At 42.2% G+C, this 17,108-nt stretch overlaps 2 protein-coding genes across 3 annotated transcripts; one reads left to right on the top strand and one right to left on the bottom strand.

Annotated features, from left to right (window-relative positions):
* Positions 1-2,759: 2,759 nt before the first annotated feature.
* On the top strand, positions 2,760-6,752 carry dlx1a (distal-less homeobox 1a). Of its 2 annotated transcripts, XM_075479663.1 has the most exons (5): positions 2,760-2,816; positions 2,937-3,136; positions 4,075-4,667; positions 4,959-5,158; positions 5,416-6,752. In XM_075479663.1, the coding sequence occupies exons 3-5, from the start codon at positions 4,358-4,360 to the stop codon at positions 5,665-5,667; spliced, it is 762 nt and encodes a 253-aa protein (XP_075335778.1). In that variant the 5' UTR covers positions 2,760-2,816; positions 2,937-3,136; positions 4,075-4,357; the 3' UTR covers positions 5,668-6,752. The 2 variants fall into 2 exon arrangements, with proteins under 2 accessions (XP_075335778.1, XP_075335777.1); XM_075479662.1 differs by having other exon boundaries at positions 2,808-3,136.
* A 4,758-nt stretch (positions 6,753-11,510) lies between these two features.
* Positions 11,511-13,821, bottom strand: dlx2a (distal-less homeobox 2a). Its single transcript, XM_075479679.1, has 3 exons — positions 13,265-13,821; positions 12,719-12,903; positions 11,511-12,575 (listed from the first exon to the last, which is right to left on the bottom strand). Exons 1-3 carry the CDS (start codon positions 13,581-13,583, stop codon positions 12,249-12,251), a joined length of 831 nt encoding a protein of 276 aa, XP_075335794.1. The 5' UTR covers positions 13,584-13,821; the 3' UTR covers positions 11,511-12,248.
* Between the last annotated feature and the right edge of the window lie 3,287 nt (positions 13,822-17,108).

Below are 17,108 nucleotides of genomic sequence, written 5' to 3'. Positions count from 1 at the left end.
TACCCAGCCTTCAGTCAGGTAATTGGTCATTTTGCAGCCAATTTTGGGCAGCTTGGATGCTTGCTGCCATGGCCTGACCCCTGCTGCTGTTGTAATGGGGACAGCATTTCTGCCAGTTCACTGGGGGCTTTTCCACACCGTAACCCCTGCTTTCTGAGGAGAAAGCGGCTCTGAACACTGAAACTGAAAAGACTGACTTCCAAGCACCGCTAGAGCAGCCTGAAGTCTGTCAGAAAGTACCGTAAGAGGGGTTGATTAAAAAGTTTCTGCTGCTATCCAGACAAAAGATGTAAAAAAATTAATTAAAAAATTTTTTTTTCATGAAAATAAAGCTATTACAAAAATAAATGTGCATTTATAAAAGAAAACAACACAAAATTTCCTTTAGCTCATTCTGTTTTAGTCAGAGGTCAAAGAGCGAATGATAGTGTTGGCCTTCTGCAGGGCAACAAGTCCAGTTTGGAGTCCCAGCAGCCTGTTTATGGCGAGGTGACTTGCAGGAGCTCCTGGTCTCATTGATGCCCTAAAAAGAAAAAAGAAAAATTAAACAAACGAATTAAGATGATTTCAATAAGTTTAGAAAAAACAACAACAACATACTTGACTGGTTTTTTTTTTGTATTTATCATTTAGCTGTCCTTGAGAATATTTCTAATTATTGTTGACTGATGGAGCAAATAGTTCCCAAATTTATGAAGCTCATAAACACTCAATCATAAATGAATGAAATAATATAATAATAATAATAACATGTCTTTGGATTAGATGTCAAATAAAATAAAGTTAGTACAAGCTAACTGGCTAAGCCTTTAAGAGGGACATCTATTCTTGATTTAATATAGGCTAATTCCAGATACCCAAATTAATCACAAAAATAACATTGATCCAACAAGAGATACATTCAAACGCAACAATACGAAGAAACAAAATGTCGCTCTTTTAGATTTTAGATAAATAATCACGCAAAACTTAACATAATTTAATTTTCTCCTCCTGACCCTCCCGACGACGCACGAGATTAACCAGCACGACGATCTGGCTTCTCACATACAATGATTCATTTTTTTGTTTACACATAACCCAGCAAGCAAAATCAATTCACTTTTTGATGCCACATTGAACACGAAAATAGACGCTGAATCGAGTTAATTGTGCTGCATCTCGTTTGCGTTCATTGACGCTGCAAATTACAGGATGGCAGAGAGGAGCAAAGCCAGAGACGAAGCAGAACAAAAGGCAATTTCACTTGTTTGATCCGCTGCTTTTTAAAACGTGAAATGCAACCGTCATATAGTTTGACATTTCTGCTGGGAGTCACTCACTGAATTACACTTGGATTTGTAGCCGAGGTGATGTGGTAATGATGTCCATAATGGGCAGTTTCAGACAGGATACTGTATTCATGGAAGAAGAAGTCATTTCATCTTTGTTATGTTTTCTCTTTCTTATTCTATTGAAGCCTGCGTCCTATTAGACATGTATGCAGCGTGGTTTTTTTTTTGGTTTTTTTGCAGGGTATAGAGCATTTAACTTGAAAAAAAAAAGGGGGGGGGGGGGGCAGGTTTTGATTGCACTCACCCAATTTGATCAAATATCATCGAAATGATACCAGCAGAGGCCAAAACAATTCATTAGCCTACTAAATAATGTACAACAATGCAACATGAGTGCACGTTGAAAGACATTATTACGTGTCCTTTATAAGGATGGAGAAAAAAAAAAACAAGAAAAAACAAAACAACAACAACTCACATTTCCCCTCAACTCCGGTGACATAATTAATCATCGCTCGCTTGCAGAGTCTGCAGGGCGCGCGGGGAGCTGCGCCTCCTCCCAGCATGGAGGCGCAGTGTACAAGCTCACCGCGGTCTGGATAATATTTGGTTGCTGTTAAAATGTGGGTTCGGCGTGGCAGCTGAGGAGGGCTTCCTATCACCGGACTGAAATGAAGTCGGTGTCTTCTTGGTCCGTTTACCCCTCCTCCCTGTCAGCACTGCCCCTCCACCTTTGCACTAACCCTCAGGTGAAGAGCTGCAGGTGTTAAAACACCCTCAGCCACAGAGCTACTCACTCCTAATGAGTCCTGCCTCCGCGCTTCATCCATGCATGGAGGACTTTATTTTTAGTGGGGCGAGTTAAGAGTCCTGCAGCGGGCCGGAAGCACTGCTGTGGCCTGAGCTGCCCTCCTGTCGGCGAGTCAAACTATTAATGACAGTGGTAATATTGTCACAAGTCTGCCTCATCCTAATGACACTGCGGCTGGGTTGAGAAAGTTCCCTCTTTTTTTTAGCATTATTTTTGCAAAAATATCTCATCAAAATATGATATAAGCAGGGTGTTTTCCCTTAAGCCTCCTCAGCTCCAAATTCCCTTACTATCAATAAAAAACGTCTCACTGTTTTGATTCATATATTTATTTATTTGCTATTATTAGCACACTACTGATATAATTTTAACATGTTTCTTCAAATTCCGCCTCTATTCTGTTAATGGTTTTGCTCACAGCCCCTCTGTAGATACTATAATCGTGGGAAAATAATGACAGTTATCAGTCGCACCCACCAAGTACCCATAAAAATCTGTCCTCTGTTCTGGAAGATGATAATTATTGGTTGTACCACCATTATCATTGTCGTTGTTGATAGAGGAAATCTTGAAGCATTTTTCGAAAGTAATTCCAGAGAAATCACTTCAAATTGGCCTATTTTAGGGGGGGGACAAGGGACCAGCTTTTCGTTACAGCCTAATATTTCACAGAAATCCTTAAATCCAGGCATCTGCAGCCGCGTGGCACATTGTGGCACACGCTCCGTGATGTCAGCGCCTGCATTTTGATAACACATTTTGCAACTTGCTAGTTCTGTTTTCACTTCAATTATGCAATTAGACTGATAATCACAGTGAGGGAATTCAACTGCCTTTAATTTGTTATTCAGGTGGAGATGGAGGGACTGCGGATGGAACAGCCAGCCTGTGTTTGTGCTCTGCACAGACACCAGAGGAGCTGCGGTCTGCAAATGAATCCTAATAAAATGAAGATCTGCTGGATTCTCTCCTCCGCTCGCACCGGGGGCGTCCTGCGGAGGATGCCTGACCTCGGATTTCTCAGCTTCTTCTCCGTCACGTGACGTTTTGAGTAAGTGGACGGACTTTGGCTTTTGGGTGCTGATTGAAATTAAGGTCGTGAGGTTATGAACAGAGCGTTTGAGCTTTAAGCTGTGCCCTGGATCAGCTTGCTCAGGAAAAAAACCAAAAACAACAACAACTGCCTCCAGTTTTGTCAGTCGTCAGTTCAATCGGAGATATTGTTTTTTGCGACCCCCAAATTCAGACAAATCAAAAGTGACGGCGTTGAATATCATAGGTGACTGCGATATAAGGCGCAGGAACACGTTTCGATGACATTTAAATGCAACGAGAAAAAATAAGTCTGTGCTGCTGTTTTTATAGAACAGACAGGGATCCAAGCAGCTTTCCTCCTCTATCGTCATGACTGAATTATTGAGTTAACTGCTATACTTATTAGGCTACTTTAATTGCACTTAATGGCAATGCAGTTAATCAAATAGCTGTAGGCCTACAGTATCGCGGCTGTGAGTTGTTTTTACATGTTTTAGCCCGTATAAAGCATCCTTAAGCCTATACGAACCTGTAAAACTCACCAGAGCGAACTGTTTTACCGTCCTACTGCTGCCAGGTGTAACTGAGACCTCTACGTGTTAAATACATGCCTAATTACAGACCTACTTATGAAAATTGAACGCCTGTGTTATGCTAATATACACCTTCCTCCTGATGGCGCATTAGGAGCTTTAATCAAAAAAAAAAGAAAAAAAAAAGCTTTAATCAGACTGTCCAGCAGACAAAGCAGCTGTAACAAGATTTTTTTTTTTTTTTTTGTTATTGTTGTTTTTTTGTTGTTGTTTTTTTTAAACTTCATTAGACGTATGACAAATGGCAGTTTTAATGCTAGTATCACTACGAGCCGCAACGATGACATAAAAATAATAGTAATACAGTGAGTCTTGACATGTCAAAAAGGAGATCTGAGGTTTTCTTCCTCGACTTCATCAGGTTCTTCGGACCCAGCCCCAGCGTCACCAATCGGCTTCCCTCTTGGAGAGAGTGGACCAATCAGCGACAGTCTTTGATGAATATTCATGAGTCCGAGATTCAAACCTTTGAGCGAGTTTGTCTTGGTCCACAGCATCATTCCTAGGACTTTTCACAGGCACAAACTGCATTTTCTTATGAATGGAAAGAGAAAAAATCAGTACGCCTTAAATTGGGAGCCATCCTTCACTGAGATCATAGTAGGAAAACAACAAAAGCGAGACCAGGGGGACCGCCGGAAGAGATGACAATGACTACGATTCCAGAAAGTCTTAATAGCCCTGCCTCAGGAAAAGCCGTTTTCATGGAGTTTGGACCCCCGAGTCAACAAATGTCGCCTTCCTCCATGTCTCACGGACACTATCCCATGCACTGTTTACATTCTGCAGGTCATACACAGCACGACAGCTACAGTCCAGCCTCGTCGTTTCCCAGATCTTTGGGTTATCCATACGTAAACTCCGTCGGCAGCCATCCCACCAGTCCATATCTCAGTACAGTACAGACTTATCAAAACAGCTCGGGACTCACGCAGACGCGGTTAGAGGACGCAGGTAAGTGTGCAACGGCATCCTTACTTCTCAAATATTGACTTTCAGTGTTTGGACGGCTTTGCACGGAGAAGACGACCCAGATGTGAAATTAAGCTCGCCAATTATTCATTGCGTAACGCTATAAACAATGTATGCAATTAAGGGTAATTATAGCGAAAGTACAAGCCTGTAAAACTTGTGCTGGAGTGTTCATTGCTGCGCAGCTCTGTTGGGCTACAGCAGCCTTGTTGTGTTTTGTCTCCTCTTTCTTTCTTTCCTTCCCTCATTTTGCCTCCTTTCTGTCTCCATCAGCGCCAGAAACCGAGAAAAACACAGTGGTCGAAGGGGGAGAGGTGCGATTCAACGGGAAAGGGAAAAAGATCAGAAAACCAAGGACTATATATTCGAGTTTACAGCTTCAAGCTCTGAACAGGAGATTTCAACAAACCCAATATTTGGCGTTACCGGAGAGAGCTGAGCTGGCAGCGTCGCTGGGTCTCACGCAGACGCAGGCAAGTCTCAAAAATAGCTTCACACTGCAGCAGCGGCGGTAGCATTTCCCCACCTTTTTATTTTATTTCTTTACCACAGAGACATAATGATAATTACCACGATTATTATTTACATTATTTGTATTTCTTAATAAGTTACAATCATTAAATGCTTTGTCCTTTTAATTTTCCTGATCGCATCGCATGCGTAAAACGTGCGTAAAACCCCCTTTATGCTCCTTTTCCCCTCATCCAATTTATGTCTTTTGTCTCTCCAGGTAAAAATCTGGTTTCAGAATAAACGGTCCAAATTCAAGAAACTGATGAAGCAAGGCGGTAGTACAATTGACACCAACGCTTTAGCCACTGGCCGCGGACTTTCGAGCGGCTCCCCCTCTGTGGCACCTGTCTGGACCTCGCCGACCACCGTGAAGACCTCGGTGGGCACAACCGGGTCTTACATTCCCAGCTACACCTCATGGTACCCAACCACACACCAAGAGTCTATGCAACAGCCGCAGCTCATGTGAACAAACACTTCAGTGTCAGGATGGTGAAGGGCCCTGTAGCCGCTGAGCAGCCGGCTCGGCGTTGATGATGCTCAACAATAATCCCGGAGATTGCAGACGGATCCCGCGAGCTGACACGGAGGCCTCCTCATACCAGACCAGCAGAGAAGAAGCTGGGGGAAAGAAAGGAGGGAGCTGAAAAGGCACAAAATTGTGCCCAGGGCAACAAGTCCATGACAGCGGAAATCAAATAGACAAAAGGATGATTTTTTTTGGGGGGGTGGGGGCTGCTGTTGGTCACTTTTATGTCAGTTTCTTTTCTTTCTTTCTTTTTTTTCTTAACTCGAATTTGTGTGAGCAATTCTGTTGTTGAGCTGTAGGCTACATGTTTATGAGAAAACACGTGTTTGTTTACGGAAGGTGTCGGGGCCCAAGGTGATGATGCCCCAAAATCAATCTGCATTCATTTGACAGTAAAAGGCCAATTAGGCCACAGCAGTGTGTCTTTAACCAAATAATTGATTGCAAATTCCACCGGCAACCTTCAGGCCACAGCGCATCCAGCCACATACTGCGCAAAGCCTCAAGTCGCTACAAATGTTGTTTATATGTGTTTGTTATTTAAGTTAAATTATTCAGACTGCCTTTCCTGTCGAGGTCAGTCTGTGTTCACTTTTTTTTGTAAGCGTGTTGGAAACAGCAACACTGTGTTTTTAATGCTGCACTAACGCAAGCAAATCTTTTCTATTACGTGCCCCGATGTTATGTGAAAAAAAAAATGAAGAAAAAAAAACGTAAAAGGCCTGACGATTTGCTGCTTTTGGGGGCTTAAAAAAAACGAAGAAGAAGAAGAATTATCCCTGAGGGTGAGCAGCTCATTTGTCACTGTACTTTGTACATAATTTTTCGGATTTGTTTTTGTGCTGTACTGGATACGCTGTGAAACAGGGTTTAGGCTTTGTGTACTCGTCAAAAAAAATGTGTTTAGTCACCATAGAAAATATTTAGTTTTGTATTGATCAACTTAATTTATTTATCTGTTTTTCTGGAGTTTATGTACATAACGTGAAAAGTTTCAAAGGCAGTAAAATATGATTTAAATTATGTCAAGCACGGTGTCTGATTGACCCCCACCCACCCCACACCCCCTCCTTCTCTCCACCTCCTTTGCCTGTGAAAAGAAAAGCTTCAGCGCCGTGCAGCTTTAATGCGAGCTGACACAAAGCAGTATCATGTTGGCTATTGTAGCAGAGAACCATGTGAGTGCGCGTGTGTGAACTGCAGAAAGGCCCCTTGTTTGGATTTATGGTCATGTTTAGCATTCTGTCCTACATGGGTTTGCGTTGCTCTCTTGCTGCAGATGTGGTCAAAACTCTGGGGTAAATTAGAAGAAAAAAACAACAACTTTCTATCTCGAGACGTCAACGAATTTGGTTGTAGGAACGTCTTCAGCTGCAGATAAATAAGGACAAAAAGTGTGATATAAGAGACAAAAAAAATAAAAAAATTTAGATCAGAAATTTTACTGGCCTCGGTCAACATGATCGGTGGGTTGTTAAAGACACGGATTTTGTCTTCGATGATCTCCAATATTCCCCGCGTGACAGTGATCATTCTGTGTGTGTCAAGTGAATAATTGCGCAGGGGGCAGGTGCACCCAAAAAAAAAAGAAAAGAAAAGAAAAGAAAATGGGAAAAGTGCAGGTGATGAGCATGCAGGGACACTGCAGGCCGGATCAGTGAAAGTGGAAACCTCAAAAGCTTTTTTCTGGTTAAACACTATAAGAAATATATATTTTCTTTATTTCCCCGTGTATATTTCTCGCGATTGCATCATTTAGACTCGGGGAATATATATATTTTTTTTAAAGGGATCTGACCACTGTCTATTTCACGTACCATAACACGCATTAAAAAACGGCCACATGGGAAACTTTGAATGCGTAAAAATGGCACACGGAACGGGCTGTAAGATGCAACACCTGTCCATCCTGTTGCTGCGTTTAGATTGTAAACATAAATATCTGTTATATGGCACGAGGTGAATGATGAGGAAATAGAAAACAGAATTAGAAAAAAAAACACAAAATAATCTAAGATGTGAAATGTTTGCGTCCACAATAATAATAATAATAAAAAAGAAATAAAGCGCGCCCATGCTCTCCTACGGCTACGACATCCACGATAATACCCATATTTCTTAAATTATAATGTCAGATTGGATGTAATTCAAAGTCAATAGTTAAAGTAAATATACCACTATTACTAATAGTATGATTATAATTAAATTAAGAACAACGCCACACACTATAAACTAAGCAAAAAATAAAATTAAAATAAAAAAATAAAAAAGAATCCAGGGTCACGTTTCTTTCCATCATCTGCTTCAACCCTGTCCTCATTGTTTGCTTGAGTCCGGATCTGGGAACATATACAATCTTTTGTCAGCGGCCCTTACATTTCCAACAGGCCCATGTACGTCCCCATATTTATGTGGATACCACTAAGAAAGCAGCCGCGAGCAGAAATCTGCCTGCACCTAGTCTCAGAAAGGCGCAGCTGCACACCCAAGAGGGGTCAGCGTTATTTCGATGCATTCTCCTCTTGATTATACGAGCTAAGCCCATCAAACCCGGCATAATTACAGTAATTTCGCCCTTATTTATTCTAATGCAGTTTCCTATCTCTGAGGTAATTATGCGCAATTTTTTTTTTCCTCGCACCGAGGATCTTTCTGCCTTAACAAAAGAGATAGTGCTCTGAAAGAAACTCTCTGCTGCAATGGGTGGATGGTGGTGGGGGAGGAGGGGGGGAGAAAAAGAAAAGAAATAGGTGAGCTGCCATCTCTGCACTCTTCCCTTAGACTGAGCCTATACGGCTGACAAATTGCTTGCAGGTGTACATCGACGAGTTGTCAATGCGAAGAAGCCTCAAAATTAGTCAGGCACAATGTCAGCGTAACGAGTTGTGTGTCCCTTTCCTTACGTGTCCCCTCAGTGTGAGCAGCCTTCTAAGCCACACGAGTTGCGAGCTGCGCGCTAGATACGCCGAATACTTTGAAAAACTAAAGTTGCGCGTCTAACATTTTCTTTTAGGGGGGGTGGAATATCTGGTGGTACCTAATAAACTCAAATAATTGGCAACATCACCAAAGAGTAAAAAAAAAAAAAAAAAAGGAAAACAGAGTGCTGTCGGTGATGAAAGACATTGATCAATTGTGCCAACCCTGCTTCCTGTCTTTAATGATCCCAGATGGGTTCAGTCATCCCACCAAAATGTACGAAACAAACACGAAGCACGCACCTTTTTTTTTTTTTTCTTTCCAGCTTGACATAGACGCTCCCTGTAGGGGATTTGCAGAGATCAACGCGGAGGCAGATGAGCAGAAGCACCCTTGCACCACAGGCACGAGACCGACGCGTAAATCCCACAAAACGAGTCCCGTGAGCCGGTCCAAGCTTTAGCAGCAGAGTTCAGAATATGACTGAAAATGCCTGCTTTATTTCCCCTCTTTATAGCCGATGGAAAGAGGAAGAAAAAAATTGTAGATTATTAGCATAAATGTTTACTCCTCATTACGCTGATGACATTGTGCACTCGAGATCTTGGTAATCTTTGGAGGAAATTATGAGTAATTTTTTAAAATTTAAAGCAGCAGTTACCATGCAATTCAGGCTAATTCCGCGTAGGCTCCACACGGATATAATTATCGTTGAGTCAAGATGTTAGACTAAAAACTATGCATTGATATTCCCATTTATTATGTACATGCAACTTTGACAATGTTGATGCCTGAAATAGCGGGAAATTGTCTTGTGTAAAAAATTACACCCCATATTAGGACATCTGAAATTGCGAAGAATTATATAGTAATTGCAGGCTTTCAGATTTGAAAGCCAGAATGCTCCAACCAGAGTAAATGTGGATGAAATTACAGATCAGGGTTTAAATGAGGATAGGGGGGTATGGCATTTACAAGTTGCAAAGAAATGCAGAAAAAAAGGAAAAACTACAAACCACACCAGCTCTAATCCATGAATGATATCAGAGCAAGAAACAAACAATACCCCCATCAAAACAATCTTTTTTTCTTTTTCTTTCCCACCCCCCCAAAAAAATCTTTTTTTCTTTTTTTTTTAAATCAGGAAGCAACTCATGAATTAAACCAAACAACTGCACATTTTTTATTCGGGGCTGTGTGCTGGTTGTTCATCCAGCTGCGGACTTCTCCTCCTGCACATATCTCCACTCGCTGCAAACAGGAATTGACAATTAACTGGATTCGTTAAAGGCAGGACATGGTCTACATGTGCATGCATGTGTTCGCACACAGCAGAGGCCGGCTGCATGCCTGGGGGCTTGTCTAATTCTGTCAGCCCCGAGGAGGGGGTGGGAGGGTTGGGGGGCTTCATCATGCAGATATAGCAACCGCTGACAAGCTACAGTCCTAATTATGTACAAGGAAACGATCCCACTTTATGGCCTGTGGTCGTTTGAAGGCAAATCGTGTGGGACAGACAGTGAATGAGAACTCACTAAGCAGAGCTAAATAACGCAAGTCTCACTCTACCTGTTGGAGTCATAACAGCTCAATAATGTGCTTAATAAATCTGAATAAGATGTTCCCATGCGCTTCTGCAATGTGGCCCATGAAGCGTTTAGTAACAAGCAACACATTTTTATGATGTATAAAAAATATTTTCCTGGCCGCAATAAATGGAAGCCTCTGGACGTGTGCCTGCTTTCCGTGTAGCCCAGAGGATTTACACGAGCCGCATGAATAATGTGGGTCAACCTGCTCGTCTTCAGAGATCAGAGACTTTGCTTGTTGTGAGACGTGAGAAGTGTTTCCATGATGCTCTGTGGCCCCGGGCTGTCTTGGATCCAGTTCCTGTCTCTTTTTCTCTTGTTAGGCTGAGTTCATAAAACGTCTGGAAAGCGGCTCCCTGACTCCACAGAGTCTGAGGAGCTCGTGCTCGCTCATACCCACCCTCATCGTCCCCTCTGGCATGCACAGGGCGCGTTGCTGTGCTTTGTTCAGCGCGGCCCCGGGTCTCCTAGCCTCTGCATGTCTGCGCGAGCGTCGGCTTCTGCTAATCAACTGCTGACGGAAGCCGGTAAAATGAAGTGAGAAATAATTTGAACGCTTGCCCACGCTTGCCATAGCATACAGCTTATACGTGTTTATAAAATCACACACACACACACACACACACACACACACACACACACACACACACACACACACACCACAAAAAATGTTACAGCATATATTTACGGCTGCCAAACTTAGTAGCACCGACCTGGCTAACAGCAGTCCAGCTCTTGGCCAGCTATTAAACGGTTGCCAAGCAACATAGCTAGCGGTTAGCATAATTGCTCCGCCATCAATTTTGTTAGCAGTCAGCGGTGTGCTTTTATCTGTCTGGTGAAGTGTTTCGAGCATTTCATTAACAGAAAATAAGTTCCATACTGTTAGACAGTCAAATAGACAAGTCTGCAGCATTCAGAAGGATGCACCAAGTGTTCAGTGAATAGCCTATAGGCTATATTTGATGAAAATAGGACTACAAAAATGTCCAAACGTGTTCACAGAAAAATAACTTTGGTTTGTAGGCCACTCATCAGATTTTTCTCAAATTCCGAATTTTAAAGGGAAAAAGGGAAAGAAATTTAAACGCAAAACTATTAATTTATTCTCTAATAAAATGTGGTGGAAAAAAAATATCAGCTGTCACCACGCCTAGGCCTACATCTGTTTATAATCAGTCCCACCTGGAAAATTAATAAACAAGAAGAAAATTGCACCATAAATGACTGTAGCTAAATTAAGAAAAAAATACTTTTGAAAAAATCGAATGCAAATTCACAGAAAAACATTTTATTTAAATAACGTCTGGCCATATATGGAACATCGCTAAAATAAATAAGACAAAATACAATTAAATTGAAGACAGGCAAATCAGAGGGTGGGACAATCAGTAGCTCACGGTGGTAAATGAATTTGCACCAAACAGCCTAATAAAGAGAGAAAAAGCGACAAGGGCTGAAGAAAAAAAAAAAGCTGTGGTAAAAATATTTACAACGTGTATCAAGACACTTGGGCTAACCCCCCAAATAGGCCTCTATATTCAAATCAACGACATGAGGAATGAACAAAGATAGCCTAAGCTGCTTTTTCTTACAACAAAATGAGGTCATATTGAAAAAAAGGCACGATACAGTTTACTTGTGCTACATCTGTGACAGGTTGTCCCACTGTCACCGTTTCATTTTGCAGGAATGAGAAAGAAAGAAAATTAAAAAAAAAAAAAAAAAGACGTCCGCGTAAAAGCAGGCTTGCGCCCATGGCTGCTTTGGGTAATAGTGGTTCATTCATCCCTCGCATAAACAAAATAAATAAATACAAAAATAACTGTAGAAATCTGTGTCTATAATTCGACAACTGGCAAGGTCCATGAACCTGTCGCACCATTCATTTCTCCTAGGTTTGTGCGTGTAAAGGCGCACGCGAGGTCTGTAAAATGAAGCTATTGGCATTTTACTATTGTTGTCCCATTTAAACCCAATGTTTCTTTTTTGTTTGTTTGTTTTTTTTATATTTCAGAATATCGTCCCGGCGCTTATCGCTGAGTTGTGGTGATGCTGGACCAGAGGAGACTGCAGATGCGTCGTAGAGTTCGTGGTGGAGTACCAGGAGTAGTTTGCCAAAAACGACGAAGGCGCAGTCGTGTTGAGAGGGCTGGTGCTCTGAGGTAAACTCGAGCTGACACTGTTCATTCTTTGAGTCGGTGGAAAGTCCCAGGCAATGGTTGGCGGAGACGTGCATGGGGGGGATTCGCTGGAAGCAACATGTTGTTCTGGGGGGATTTCTCCACTTTTCCACAGCTTCTTGAACTTGGAGCGGCGGTTTTGGAACCAGATTTTGACCTGAGCCAGAGACAAATAAGCATAAAATTGATTCACGGATATTTTCAGGCTTAACCCCCCCATCTGTCAGTTGAAATTTCTGTCGATATAAGTCTTACAATGAACACTTGACGGCACATGGAGCCATGTCTGGATGTACCCACCTGTGTTTGCGTAAGGCCTAGCGAGGCTGCCAGCTCGGCCCGTTCTGGTAGAGCCAAATACTGCGTCTTTTGAAACCTCCGTTGAAGTGCAGCCAGCTGGAAGCTGGAATAAATGGTTCGAGGTTTCCTGACCTTCTTTGGTTTTCCATTAACCATCCGGATCTCTGGCTCGCTCTCTTCTTTCTCTGGGGGAACATTCAAACGCAGTTGACGTTATGCATTGAGGCTTCTGCAGTTTTTCACCGTCGTAGAACTTTTATGCACATTTGCACCGCCACCAGTGTGTGTTTGATAGATTTGTGTACAGTTGTAATAATTAATCTGACCATATTGAAAAAATTACCCACTCTCCTGAGGCGACACTGTCAATATCTTAAGAAATAAATAAACCAAAAGCTTGACTGTAGACTTTTAGCGCAAGACAGTGTCTAATATGGCTGATTTCCGGGCAGATAATAGAGGTCCTGCCAAATATTGCGCAAGAAATAGCTGCAAAGAAAAGCATGACGATAATGCGTTCAAAAATCGGTGTAAGAGCCTGCTTACCTGTATCAGCTGGATTAGGAGAGGAATTGGAGCCATAAGAGCTGTATGCACCATAAGATGAGTTGAAACCAAGGTCGTAAGACTTTGTGTTATATGGCACTGAGCTCGCGGCGCTGCCGTGGTACTGGTAAGAGCCGAGTTGGCCGAATGGAGACCCGGCGCAATGGCCGGGCTGCTGGCTGTTGTAGTAGCTGCTGTCCGTCGCCGTGGACACCGGCAGAGTCGGGGACTCCTGCGACTTGTGCAAGCTGTGGTAATTGTTTGAGGTAATCTGGTTCGAATGCATATCAGTATTTAAGTTCTCAAAAACTCCAGTCATCTTGGGGAGTTGGAGCGGAGCGGGCTGGAAACCTACGCGCAAAAGTCGCCAAACTGCGAAGTTGCTGGACGAAAATACGACTCGACTCTTGAACCCTTTCTTGAATCAAAAAGCATCCCCGTGTGCACCGTGGCGAAATCAGCGGAAGGTGTGTCCGTCTCTCAGTGGCCTGTGATTAGCCTATCTGCTACGGTCGTCTGTGGGAGCGCATTTATGTGAGAGTGAGAGGGAGAGTTGATGTGTCTCAGGCAACCAATGAGTAAGGGCTGCACGGCTGACTACTCCCCACCGCGTCCACCCTCCATTATTTGTATGCCCACACTTTTCCGTCAATGTCTTAAAAAAAAAAAAAAGTAAAAGAGGGGTTTGACACAAACCCAAAGGTAAATAATAATGATAATAATAATAATAATAATCACATTCTTCTACAATCTCATTCTGCATTCAGCCGTAAATAACATTTAAGAAAAAAATCCAATTCATTTGGTGCACCAAACTGATTATTAGTAGCTTTGTGAGTGTTTGTTTTCATCTGGATTTCATGCTTGCAACATGATATTGTGTCGCAGTTTTGTGCGGTCTTCTTGCAACCCCCCCCCCCAAAAAAAAAAAAAAACCAAACAAAACTGTTAAAATTAGGTAGCACTAACAAATCTGGTTGGAAAGAAACACACTGAACCAGATGGACAAGGAGGAGTCGGCCAAACTGGGATCTAAAGGTGCTGATACAAAGTGCAAGATGCTGAAGGCAGAGGTTTGGAGATCACAGAACACAGCTACAGCGCCCCCAGCTGTTTTCACACAAGAGATTCACCTCTTCAGGTATTCCCCTGTAGCTCACACTTGGCTCACTGAAGAGGACAAAACGAACATCCTTATGATCTAACGGACTTCATGGATGTGTGAGCAGGTCCACGTTGAGATGGAGCCCACGATGTTTACTGTCTAACACTGTGGTGGCACCTACTTAAGAAGTTCATGTGATAATAGCTGTATAGCTGCAGTTACAGCTGTGCTTGCGTTCATCGCCACAAGATGGCAGCACAGGGCCTTTTATTAACACCGTGCATAGACGATAACACCTCTGAGATGGAATTTAACTTTGCAGATGAATTAAATGCAAAGAGTCAGGTTGTTTGCCCGAGCTTCACCGAGAACTGCTGACAAGATCAGGGGCTAACATAGTCTTCATGAAGCCTATATATATATATATATGTATATAAGTGTATATATACACCCTCCATGTTACAGATGGGTTACATATGCATATGTTTTTACATTGTAAGGGGTCAACAGCTTTAAAATAATTCAAAACAAGGTGAAGGTTCCTCTGGAGAAAACATAAGGGATCACATTTTAGTATGCAGCCTGTAAGGATTTACAGCATAGTTCACAATCAACATGATGATGGGGCCTCGACTGACAAGCTCCCACTCAAGAGGAAACTCCAGACAATTTACATCTGGTTGTGAACCTGTTGTTTCCAAGTTCAGACAAATATCAACCAAGAGCATCATCCGAGCCTTGAGAGAGCTTCTCCAAAGCCACAGAACTCCATATAAAAGCGGTGTGAGTCCATGTCGCACTGCCCATAAAAACATTGTGTAAAACAGTGTATGAAATCAGTGAAGCACCACTTTATTATTGACGTCTGTGAAAGCAGTCACTATTCTGATTCAATAAATAATCATCCGCTTTAATCCATGTCATGGTGCACCTACAGTTATTCAGTTTATTCTGCCATGTTGAGCTTGTTGTTGCTGTTCTGCAGGGAACCTCAGCTCCAGGCCAGGGATGATTCTATCAGCCCATTGTTTTCCTGAGAGGCAAGCAGTCCACTCCCACCATAGGCCAATGTAGCTGCATGTCACTGCTCATTAGTGGAACAAAGTCTCTGCATTCAGCAGCCTGCCATCAGAGCCACGGTGAGCAACAATTCTCCAGGCAGAATTACATAGAAGCTGAAAAATACTTTTCTCCTGATTAATTACTCACTCAGCGAACAATGGAGGTCATGGGGACACTTGTCTTTATGAGAAAGTTTTGTTGCTTAAAAAGATAACTCTACTTTTCATGCTTCATCTGCCTGCACAGGTGAGTTTGGTTTGACTCTCCGGGAGAAAGGCCTTTTGTATTTTAACTATGTTTAATCTATGCCATGTCAAGGAAAGCATGAAGCGCTTTAAAGTCAGTTGACAGAAGAAATATGTTTTTCTGAATAATGCACAGTTCCTTGGATTTAACAAAACAGTTTGCAACAGGATCAGGATATGTCAAAACACCAGCACAGAGTGTGTAGCTTAATGACTTGGGAACATAGTTCTCATGCATTTTCTGTCTATCACAGATATAGATACTTCGACTTGTTCATTTTCTTCCTAAAACTGAAGTGTTTGTGTTTTCATGTCGGCTCTGCCAGTAACTTGACCATAAATGTTGCAGAGCAGCTGGCGGTGGATATTTTCCATTGTTCAGTGATGTGAACGTAATGCCAAATGGCAGCTTTTATCACACACTACAAATTCCCGTTTGTACAGGAGCTTTTCTCGGCCTGTCTTCAGCACACCAGTCAAACAGTTTTACTTACGGAAAATAACCAATTCACATGTTTGTTTATTCCTTATCTAAAAAACGGGTGAAACTTCACATTATAGAAACACTTGTCTCCGTCAAAAGACTGCTCTGGGATCAATAATTCAGTCTGATGCCTGCTGGAATACCCATCCATTATTTAAAGATCAAAAATTTGGCCTACTGTGAAAAAAAATGTTTTTCCTCTCTTGAGAGAATTAAATTGTGCGTCTGAGCTCACAGAAAATCATTAAAAAAACACAGGCTTGTCACTTTGTTCTGGGAATTATCTGAAAATATCTAATTCAGTGACCTGTTCAGATTAACAGGTGGTATGTACATCACACTCTCAGCTCAGTGAGGACATATACATCCTCCTCATCTTTGTCTCCATCCAATGTCATTACAGTTAAAATCATGCTGCATTTACGATAGCAGTTTAGTGTGTGATGGTGTGAGCTCGGTTTGCCCGGGTGTGCTCAGACTCAGTCTCATATGCTCTCTCATAATGGTACTAATGGGCCTTATGGGTTGTTGAGTGCAATTTCGGTCTAGATTTACACTTGCGTGGCAGCTCAAAGCTGTGGGACAGATCTCATTAAAGACATATGCAGAAAAAGCCAGGGTAGGTCAGGGTAAAACATATGACCTCATCAGATCCATATACACTAACAACAAGCAGGGAATTAAAACTGGCAATGAAATAACTTATGTTTCCTCCCAGAGATATGGGGTTTCTGCCAAAGTCCAACTCTGTTCAATATTCAATATGAATAGGAATGAACTGAGCAGTCAGTAGCATCACTGTACACGACTCAGAAATATAATTACTGACGTCCACCTCTGCTCAGGGTCGAAAAAACAGAACCTGGACCTACTACAGCAGTGCTGTCAGACCTGAGCCCTGACAGTTGACCTAAAAAAGACCAGAATCGTTGCCTTTTTATATAATTT

This window comes from Odontesthes bonariensis, chromosome 12 (genome assembly GCF_027942865.1).
Source record: "Odontesthes bonariensis isolate fOdoBon6 chromosome 12, fOdoBon6.hap1, whole genome shotgun sequence".
NCBI classification, from domain to species: Eukaryota; Metazoa; Chordata; class Actinopteri; order Atheriniformes; family Atherinopsidae; genus Odontesthes; species Odontesthes bonariensis.
The sequence above is the reverse complement of the archived record's forward strand: the minus strand, read 5'-3'. Positions and strand labels throughout refer to the sequence as shown.